Source organism: Passer domesticus, chromosome 6 (genome assembly GCF_036417665.1).
Source record: "Passer domesticus isolate bPasDom1 chromosome 6, bPasDom1.hap1, whole genome shotgun sequence".
NCBI classification, from domain to species: domain Eukaryota; kingdom Metazoa; phylum Chordata; class Aves; order Passeriformes; family Passeridae; genus Passer; species Passer domesticus.
In genome coordinates this window covers 2,229,461-2,240,380 of record NC_087479.1, presented here as the reverse complement: position 1 = coordinate 2,240,380, position 10,920 = coordinate 2,229,461, and the positions used below count along the sequence as shown (strand labels likewise).

The 10,920-nt window shown below is 46.4% G+C and overlaps 1 protein-coding gene across 1 annotated transcript; it reads right to left on the bottom strand.

The window, feature by feature from the left end:
- Positions 1-6,043: 6,043 nt before the first annotated feature.
- TMX1 (thioredoxin related transmembrane protein 1) lies at positions 6,044-10,365 on the bottom strand. Its single transcript, XM_064422836.1, has 8 exons — positions 10,171-10,365; positions 9,977-10,092; positions 8,921-8,966; positions 8,247-8,375; positions 7,283-7,328; positions 7,102-7,203; positions 6,753-6,825; positions 6,044-6,375 (listed from the first exon to the last, which is right to left on the bottom strand). Exons 1-8 carry the CDS (start codon positions 10,329-10,331, stop codon positions 6,197-6,199), a joined length of 852 nt encoding a protein of 283 aa, XP_064278906.1. The 5' UTR covers positions 10,332-10,365; the 3' UTR covers positions 6,044-6,196.
- Positions 10,366-10,920: the final 555 nt, after the last annotated feature.

Here is a 10,920-nt window from a genome sequence, read left to right as displayed (position 1 = left end):
CATTCCCCCAGCACTATCCCATGTCCCCAGGTGCCACATCCACGTGGCTTTTAAATCCCTGCAGGGATGGGGACTCCACCACCTCCCTGGGCAGATCCAATGCTTGACCATCCTTTCCATGAGGAAACCCTTCCTCATGTCCAACCTGAACCTCCCCTGCCACGACCTGAGGCCGTTTCCTCTCATCCTGTCCCTGTTCCCTGGGAGCAGAGCCTGGATCCCACCTGGCTGCCCCCTCCTGTCAGGGCATTGTGGAGAGCCATAAAATCTCTCCTCGGCTTCCCAATGTCTCATTGTTCGCTCCCAGGCCTGGAAATCCAAGTGATGATCTCAATCTCCACAAAATAAATCCATCTGTGGAAAGCCCAGGGCAGGAGTTGGAGATTTCCCTGTGCTGTCCTTACCTCAGCCAAACCCCATACTGCTGCCAGGTGCCTTCCTCTTCACTTCCCCTGGCTCAGCCTTAATTATTCATTTCCTGGCATCCTTTCGTTCAGAAAGGTCTCACCAAATCTCTCTCTCCATAAAAAAGAAAGGTCTCTCCGTAAAAACTGCTTTTTCCATTTGTTTGGTCCATGCCACTGTGGGCATCCACAGGGTCAGGTGACATAGCTGAAAATATTTACATTCCCTGCTTTTACCACCCTCTTTTTAGCCATAAATCAACTTCAGGTGTCTCTGTAGAAGTGAAAATTCCTCCAGGGAAGCACAGCAATCCAAGCAATCCTCCTGTAGCATCTCCACGTTGCCACCACGTGGTCGGATGGTTCCTTTCTCTTCTTCTTCTTCTGGCCTCACCTCTTCCACAACTCTGGAGTCAAGCTGGAGCAGCCCTTTAGGAAATGTGCTCCAAAACATTTTAAAACACTTTAAAAAAAAATCTATTTAAGCACACCCAGGCTGGAGCATTAATAGCGTGAGGAGCATTAAATATTAGCCCTAATTATTCTAAACTCCTAATTATCCTAAATAAAAGCAGAGAGTGACGTCCCGGAGCTCCTCCGGAGGCAAGAGGAGGGAACCCCACCTGCACAATCCCCACCCTGCCCTGCAGCCAGATCCAGCCCCAATTTCTCCAGGCTCCACCCGGCTTCTCCCTTTGCTGGGCGTGCAGGAGACAAACGAGGCACCTTCAGCGGCCACAGGAGGGATTTCAATCAGGAAATCTTGCAGAAATACCGATTTAAAAGGTTTCTTCACCGTGTTTGTGCCGGGGGGCTGTGCTGGCCCAGCCAGGTCTCACTGCACCACCCCATGGTGGATGGAGTTTCAGTCCTGGCTGCAGAATTCCAGCGGAGCATCCGAGCAAACAACTCTTCCCCCGGGGCCAGGGTTTGGTGTTGCCTCTCCTGGTTAAGAAAACAGGAGGAAAACTGCAGGGGAAGCTCAGATCCCAGGCAGAGGGGCCTTGGCTGCAGCATCGCTGCTCAGGATTGGGAAGGGGATGGATGGGGAAAGGGATGGATGGGGAAGGGGATGGATTGGGATGGGGATGGATGGGGAAGGGGATGGATAGGGAAGGGGATGGATCCCTTGACAAGTGATGTATCAACCTGGCAGCTCCCTCAGCAGGTTGTCACACACCCGTCAGCCTGACTGAGCTAAAACCACCGGGATTACACCCGGAGTGTCCTCCCTGAACAAGGGAGACCTCAGGAATGTTTGTTGGCTTTTATTCCTCCTCACGCAGGGATTTCATGGATCGGCTCTCGAGTTGTGGCAGCTGCTCACAGCAGATCCTGCAGCATCCCAAAAACTTGGGGAATTCTGGAGACAGGCACATGTGCTGTCCTAAGGGGGCACTTGGGGTGACATTCCTGATCCTGGGAACACACAGAAGGGAAAAGGAAAAGGAAAAGGAAAAGGAAAAGGAAAAGGAAAAGGAAAAGGAAAAGGAAAAGGAAAAGGAAAAGGAAAAGGAAAAGGAAAAGGAAAAGGAAAAGGAAAAGGAAAAGGAAAAGGAAAAGGGATCTGTCTGTGACCCCATTTCTTCCCAAATCTTTGACAAGGGGATGAGAAAAGGAGGAAGAGGGAGAAATGGCTACTTAAACTTGGAGAACTATTTATCCCAGAAATCTATACTCTGAACACACCTTTTCCTTGAGTCTTGATGCATCCACATGTCAAGGAATTTAAAGGAAAATTCAGAGAGAATCTTCCTGAGGAACCAGCAGTCACACAAAAGTGAGGGCAGGGAAAGGGCATTGAGGTCCAGGCTCAGCAAAACAAAGACTCTGGAAGGAAAAGCACAGCTGAGAAAAATACTGTCTTTAATAGTGACCTTGCATCAATGGTTTCTTATTTTGCAGTTTAAAACTCCTTGGTAGAGTTGTAATTTAATTTAGAAAAAAACTTTTTAGAGACATGAAAATTTCACTGGTGCTTTCCCCCCTCTGATGTTCACAGGGATTTCAGAACCTGCCTTCACCTCAAGGACATCCCTCACACATCAGCCACATCCACCTCAGCTCCTCCTGGTTTTTGGGAACCCACCTGGGGCAGGCACAATTCCAAGGACATAAAAGTTGTCCTTTTGGATCTGCCTTGCAGTGAAAGGGAATTTCTCTAAGTAATGCTAAATGGAAATGAAATTTGTGGCTGGGAAGCTTCAAGCAGGGAAAAGTGAGGGGAAAAGGCAGGTTCAGCAGAAATTCTTTTAGAAAGTCACTGGATTAATCCAGGTAGGGAGTTTGGAAGGTAAAGAAAAGCTGGTCCATGAGTGGGGAATCAGCCATGGAATAAACTCAGGGAAGGGCCAAAGGTGATGTCCAGGTCAAACCAAGAACAAGACACCTGCAGGAGAGACAATTCCACCTTCTTAAAGCCAAGAAACCTTCAAATTGAGATTGTGTGTGGTGATTCTAAAGCAGTGCTAAACACTGAAATGTCTCCTTCCCCATCAGGCACGATCACAACTGACACCACTGATTTCCAACCCAGCCTTTGGCAATCTGGCCAAACAATTCCCAGGCATTTCTTTCCTATCAGGCCATTCCCAACCATTTTAATATCTAAAAATATTTCAGTTTGCCTTTTCCCTTGGATTTTTTTTTCCCTCTTGCTTTTCCCTAGGTTTTTTTTTTTTTTCTTCTGCTGTTATTCCCTGTTGGATGTAACACACTGAGTGGAAGAGTGAAGTTTCTAGGAGTGCCTGTGGAATTCCCAATTCCTTACTCGTGTCAGGGAGGAGCTGAGAGCATTATTGCACTTTTCCAGAAAATTCCACCCATGCAGAGCTGCCAGGCCCTCAGCAGCCATTCCCAAGGGCAGGGATGGAGGGAAGGAACAGGCACTGTGCTGGCTGTACCTCAGAACGCTCTGAGCATTCCTTGTCTGGATTTGTCTCCTTCCAAGCAGCCTCTTGCACTTCAGAGCTGCCACCAGCTGGAATTAAGCTTCCCACTCCAAGATTAATGCCAGTGTTGATCCCTTCAGCTGCTGGGCTTGGGTGCAGTGTGGGAGGGCCAGGGGAGGGCCCATCTGCAGCTCCCACGCAACCACACAAAGCAGTCACCAAAAAAATGAATTTTAAACACCATTTGTCAACTCCAGCCTACGTTTTTTGCTACACAAAATCACATTTTATTACCATTTCTGGCTAAGCTTGGCATGAGTGAAAGCTCCTTCCCAAACCATCTACCAAAATGAGGTACCCAAGCCAGTCTTGACTAAAAATCACTCAGTGCAGCTTTGCTGTGAATTGTTATTCACATCTGACTTTTCAAAAAAAGCATTTTTTAGCTTCAGGGTTACAATTTTTATCCATGGAAGCAGCTGTTTCATGACTAAGCAACAAGAACCTGAGCAAAAAAAAGACACAAACACAGGGATCCAAAGCTGGTGGTTATTTTTTACTTGAAGACTCTCTGAAAAACAAAATTATTGTTACATTATTGTCATTAAATCTTTCTGGAATGAAACAGGCCTGGTCCAGGTGATATGGAAAGGGCAGTGTGGTTTTTACAAAATTGATATTCAAGCAACATCAAAACACACAAAGGACAGGCTCTTACACTCAGGTTACACCACTCAGCCTCAGTAAACATCTTTGGAGTAGATTTTTAAAACAAAAAAATCAACCAAGGAACTTAAATATTCACAGGACAAACCCATAATATGATGCAAAACATGAAGGGCGAGATTAGCAGAGATCAGCAGAGGATAATCCAAGCAGGAGTTACACACAGGGGCTGGATTCCAGCTGGGAACAGTCACCCCCACGAGGCAGCTTTGGGATTTGGTTCTGTGCCTAAGGCAGGGAGGAGTGAGCAGCAGGCAGAGAGAAAAGGTGAATTAATGCTGAAGTTTTTGTTCAATCAGGAGCCCACAAGTCCAGCACAACAAAGGAAAGGCTGGGTGTTCTTTTAAAATGAAAAGTTAGCCACAATATCCTCTCTATATTGCACCAAGTTTGGTTGTAACTGAAAAATGAGAAACCTCTGCACTAAGAGAAGCTACATTAAATATATCCCAAGTGGAGTGAGCAGAGCTCAGCTTTTAAAACAACCCAACACTTTTTCCTACCAGCTACAACGCTTCTGTCTCCTCCAGCCCTCTCCAAACTGCAAAACCACCACTGATCCAAGGCAGTGCTACTTCTCCTCAGTATTTATTTATTTATTGCTTTATTTATGAGTGTCAAAGGCTCAGAGATGGGAAATTTCAGAGAATTTAAGGCAATTCCACAAAATCAACACCTTAAGGGCAATTCTGGCACACAGTGGTCTTCATTCCAACACCAGGAGAAGTTTTAGTTTTAAAAAGCACAGGGACACTCAGATTTTAGCCAAAAAGACCCTCTCAAACATCAGTTTGTCTTTCTAACACAGCACTGAAGTCAAGTCATTCCAGAGCACCAATGTAGAGAAAAGAAAAAAAAAAGGGAAGAAGTCAGATGAGCAATTAAAAACACCCCAAAACACTCAATAACTACAAATAAAAACTAAACACTAAGAACACCTAAATAACTACAAATAAAAGCTAAGAACCCATAAAGCTAAACAAACAAACAAAAAAAAATCAGAAACAGGTTTGTAAAAAAATCCAAATGTGCTCAGTATTAGGCTCATCCTTCCCTTGCAAAAACTTTGGAATTTAATCAAAAGAAGATGGAAAACTCTTTACAACACTGGTCCAAAGGGCATGTGCATTCTTTTTATTTCTATACAGAGTGAAAACAAACACCATACAGACAAGAGTAAACTACTTTTTTTTTAAAGAAATAATTCAGGTTTCATGTTCCAAAATGGTTTTGTGAAAACAAGAAAAAAAAAAAAAAGGTTCTGTAAAAGAAACAGAAAGGAGTTATTTGAATTTCAGGCCAGGTACAGCCTGCATGGATTTGCAGCAAGATTTGGGTAAGAAATGATGGATTAAAAACAAGCAGAGTCCTGCTGGCATCCAGGAGGAGGAATGGAGAGGGTTTGCACAGAGAACCCTGTGTGTATACTATTGCCACGTGGAGTCACAGAGACAGACAAGACTTCAGGGTGCTGCTTGTCACTTGCTCCTACAGAAAAACTACTTTGCCAAGAAGCTCAGAGAGTTTCCTACAGCTTTTTTTGGAAGAAATGGATGCAAGCAGCAGGTTTCTGTTCAGCCAGGGGATCCCACTGCAGAGTGCTTGTGCTAAGTTCCATCAGCTCTTGGTAAGAAAAAAGGTTGGGGAGGGTTTGTAGCACTCATTGTCATAGCAAAAAGCAGGTTTTGTCACGTAAAAAGCCTCAACTAAAGGAATTTTAGTTCCATAACTAAAGGAACTTTTTTTCCCTCGGCATTTCTTCAGGGCACAGCTAGAGAGATTTATACTGACAAACAGTATAAGAACAGGGAAGCCTTTTGGGAGGTTTAACCAACAACCAGGTGAGTACATTTTCCTTGCTAATGCTCCCTAATGCAGGAATGACTCTGGTTTACATTCCCTTCCATATAATCCCTAGGGAACAAATCATTCCAGAAGCCACAGCAATTATTCCTTGGCACTTCTCTGCACTCAGACAGGAGAAGTTCCAGCTATTTGCAACAGCAACTTTTCCTTTAGAATACCTGATGCTTTTTTATTTTATTATTTCCTCTGAATTCATGAAATGCAGGAACATTACCAAGCCAGGAGTCGTTCTTCTCTTCAAGCTGGAGGATTTGACACTGATCTCCCTTTGGGTGGCTGACTCAAACACTAATCCTGGTGCAAGTGCAGCTAGGATTTCTCCTGGGGAGCACCACTGGGCACGGGGCGCTGCCGGACGCCGCTCGGGGACGAGTCTCTCTTGCTGCCCTCCTTCCCCTCTGTTTCATCCTCTGAGATATCTCCCTCATCTGCCTCTTGCTCTTCATACCTGTTTTTCAGCAGACGAGCTGACTCTGGACCTTGTTTCCCTCAAGGAGAAAGGAAAAACACACACAAATAAATAAATTTCCCAAGTAAAATCCACTTTTTTAACATCGCGGGCAAGCACAGCAACACTGAGAGCTCCACTCAATCTTCTCTCCCTGCCCATGTGGAATTTCATGTCTTGAGGTATGAAAATGCTCTCAAACTTTTTTCTATCCCAAAAATCAGTTTTAAAATTACCCCAGCTTTACTGCATAGAAAATCCCAACCCACTATGAACCCTAAGAGCAAGGCATCAATCCCAAATGCAAAGTTCCACACTCCACGTCACATCCTGCAGACATCAGGATTTCTTCAATATCTTCTACAAATGAGATTTACCAAACAGCTTCACTGAATCAGAAGTTTGCTGTGGGCTTACTTGACTGAGGCTGGAGCTGTGCTGGTCTGTGCCTTTTGGAGGGACAGATGCAGTCTGCCAGGAACACCATCATCTAAAACCAAAGGAACCCAAGGTGAAACTCCCAAACATTCTGCACATTGCAATCGTTTAGGATGGAAAATCTTAAGATCAAGTCCAAGCATTTACCCTCAGGTGGATCCCATCCAGCCCCACACTCAGTGTGACCATTTCCCCCTGGATTATGGGGGCTCCATCCTGTCCCCATCCCTGTGTTCCAGCTCAGGGTACCCCAAAACCCCACCCCAAAACAGAGGCAGAGGCAGCACAGTGTAACCAAGTCACCCCCAGCCCCAAGGACTGCACTTACAAGTCCCAGGACCATCCCTAAGAACAGAGTTGCCAATCCAAAAACAGCATAGGAGCCCCAGACTGGTATTCCAAGATTTTCTGTTAAATAGCCGTGGCCATGCTGGAATAAAAGAGAATAATTTCAGGAAGAGCTGGATTTTATATTGAGGAGAAAATGAAGTGGGGATGTAAGCAAATACCCTGATCCACATGGACAGCTTGAACAACGCTGACATGCTGCTCATCCTGGAACAAAGCAGAGAGGAGGAACTGAGAACACTTTCAAATCTCCAAAAGAGAACACTTTAAAATCTTTAAAACACAATTTTTCCCCCAGCTCCTGATGATATCACCTTCCCTTTTATGCCTGGATAATTTCTTTGCCCACCTCTTTGCCATAATTTCAGCTTTAAATCTGTGTGAAATAACCTCAGTTCATGCATGGACAGCTATAAATTCCCAAATTTCTTTAACTTGGATCTGCTGACATTTGAATTTCAAGTTCCTTTTCTGTTCTATCTGGACCCATGCTCTGTGAGAAGCCAGCTGGAACTCCAGTGAAGATATTAAAAAAGAAGGATCATGAGGTTTCATTAAAACAAAAATTAAGCTATTAAAAGAAAATCAGGTTATAGGAGCTGAGAGATCTTCAGACACCTAAGTTTGGTGTCTGAATACAGAAAATAACAGAGAACTTGCTAATGCTGAGTTAATACCCAGTTTCATACATTGCTTGGTGTGGGACAAGAGTTTGTAAGGGAACCACCCTCACAGCCAGGAGTTCCTTCCATACATCAAACCCAAATTTCCCTTGACAGCTTGAACCCATTTCCCTTTTTTCCTGCCAGTTCCTTATGGACAATCTCTCTGTGATTTCCTCCAGAGAGTGGAAGAAATTTCCCAGGATTCAGCTGGGCAGAACCATCTCAAGGTTTTCAAACAACTTCAAGGGTGAGCAAGGTCCCTACAAGAGTTTAGGAAACAAGAAACCTCTTCAAGCCCTAAAGTAAACCTTGCTGGGGACATCTCTGCTGTGGTGCCAACCCTCCCACAGCTGAGCAGGAATGAGGACAGCTGCTGCCCACACAGAGCTGGGGACAGGGAGCAGGACACCCCTCAGCACAGCTGACAATAAATTCTCACACAAAGCAACCCAAAACTTACAGGAAAGAGGAAGGACCAAACCAGGAGGACACTGGTTCAATGGATTTCCACTCCTCATCACTGATGAAGTTAATGAAGGCAGCTTTAGTCCTTGCTCCCTGGTATCTCCTGAACTCTCCATCTTTGCAGCTGTAAAACACCACCACCACCAAAAATCTTTATTTTATGTGATCCAAGCACCAAGTGCAGCATTTGTTTCCATCCAGCAAACCCCCTCCCATCACCTTGTCTATTTTTTTACACATTCACTTTTTCAATGTTCATTTTTTAGCTGATACTGCCTCTAAAAAACATTTTCCAAACACCTGGACTAACTCCAAGTTATTTCCAGAACATTGACTCCTTGGCTAGCTTTAGGCTGTGATTCCATTAAAAAAAGAAAGATAATGATCTTCCTAAAGCCCTTGCCACACACCTGCACTGAAGATCAACCTACAGAGAGAGCATTGCAAAACAGAAACACCCATGAAAAGGCAGAATAAATAAGGCCTGAAGGGAAAGGAAAAGAAATCATCTGGCAGCACAAGGTCACAGTGGGTGAGACAGTGGCTGTGCCAGTGAAAAGCAGTTCCTGTTCTTAAAGAGCATAATAAATCTCATTTATTTGCCCAAAAACAAGGAGAAAAAACTGCCCACTGTCACCCCAAAAAACCCCTGCAGCCCTGCATACTTACTGATAGATGGTAGGGAGGGCTGTGATGATAAATCGTCCACTTAACCCTGTAAGAAAAGTTATTTTGAGTATTTTTATGGAAAAAAAGAGGCAAGGAATGTTGTAACAGCACAAAATACAACAGCAGGCCTAGGTATCAATCCTCATATGCAATCCAACACAACCTTGTGCATATCAAAGCAGCACACACTTAAAAAATGATCCCTGGACAAAGAGTAAAATGGGAAAAAATAGATATCCAGGGGTAACTGCTCCATGGTGGCTGTAGCTCTTCAGAGGGAGAGGCTCCCCTTTGCACACATGATCTGCAGCCTCCAGAAACCCTGAGGAAAATAATCCAAGTGAGGCAGGCTTCAAAAGTAAAGCAGCTCTGGAGGAAGAGATCAGCATGGGGAAGGTCGGGTTCACAAATCCCATATGGACACGGAAGTTTCAGGAGAGCCTCAGGAGAGTTTCAAGAGAGGGAGAGCAGATTGTTGGCACTCCCTTCCACCAACCAAAGGAGGAACTGGAATGGCAAGGCTGAAACCTTGCTTCTTGCTTTAAAAGTATGGCCAAAAATCTCCTTGAGAAAACCTCTCATTATTTTTATCCATTATAGACTATGCATTTTATTTATTCTATTCATTCAATTATATTTGTTTTATTTACTATCTGACAGCCTGCTCCCTGAGAGGAGAGCTGCAGGTTCCTGTGTGAAACCTGGCCCAGGGAAGCTGTGGCTGCCCCTGGATCCCTGGAAGTGTCCAAGGCCAGGCTGGACGGGGCTTGGAGCACCGGGGATAGTGGGAGGTGTGGCAGGGGGTGGAATGGGATGGAATGGGATGGAATGGGATGATCTTCTTCCCTCCCAACCACAACATTCCGGGATTCTATTAAGCAAGATCAGGCCGTTTAGTCACATACAGCAACGTGGTGGAGATGAGTAAAACACTTTTATCGCCCCTGTTAATTCCGCCCGCCTCCCACAAGCACGCATTGCAGGCGAGCACCCCCAAAAAGCCCCTGAGCTCCCCAAACCCCGGGGGGCTCGGGAGCCCCTTGCAGCCCCTCTCACCCGGCTGCTCCGTCACATCCACTTTGGCCACGTTCACCCCCAGGTCCTCTCCCCACTCGGCGAACTTCTCCCACTCGGGCTGCAGGCTCTCGCAGGCGGGGCACCAGGGCGCGTAGCTGAGGGAGCAGCACAGAGCGCGCCGTCAGCGCACGCAGCCCGCACACCGCCCCGGCACCGCCAGCTCCCCCACTCACAACTCCACCATCCACTCGTCCTGCAGCAGCTCCCGCCACATGCCGTCCGACAGCACCTTCACGGGGCTCGGCCGGGCGCGGGCGGCGGCGGCCAGCGCCAGGCACAGCAGGGCGCAGAGCGGAGCCCTCAGCGCGGCCCCAGCCCGGCCCGGCGCCGCCATCTTGGCCGCCCCTTCCGCCTTCCTCGCGTCACGGCCGGGCCCGCCCTCAGGGAGCCCGGCAGAGCTGGGGATTGGAAGGGGTTGGAATCCTGGAATGGTCGGGGTTGGAATTGGAAGGGATTGCGATCCTGGAGTGGTCGGGATTGCAATCCCCCCGCCGCCTAGAGCGGGGTGCTGCAAGCCTCGGCGCCTCAGGTGTGAGGCAGCCGCCGATGGTCGGATAACCTATGCCACCCTCACAGAGCCTCAGCACCCTCACAGAGAAGGATTTCTTCCATATGTCCTAAATTTCCCTTTTTTTCGGTTTGCACACATTACTCCTTGTCACAGAATCGTTAAGGTTGGAAAAATCTCCCAGGTCGTTGAGTCCAAGCCGTGCCCGGTCCCGCCTCGTCAGCCAGCCCCGAGCACTGAGTGCCACGTCCAGGAATTCCTTGGGCACCTGCCGGTGTGAAAAATGTGTGGTTTATGATTGGCTTTTCCCAAGTATTAAAATGAATATTGTATTATGATAGAAAGTTATGCTATATTAATTTCCTTAAGTAGTGTATTACATATAGTTTTAGGTTATAACATAATGTTAAGGTAG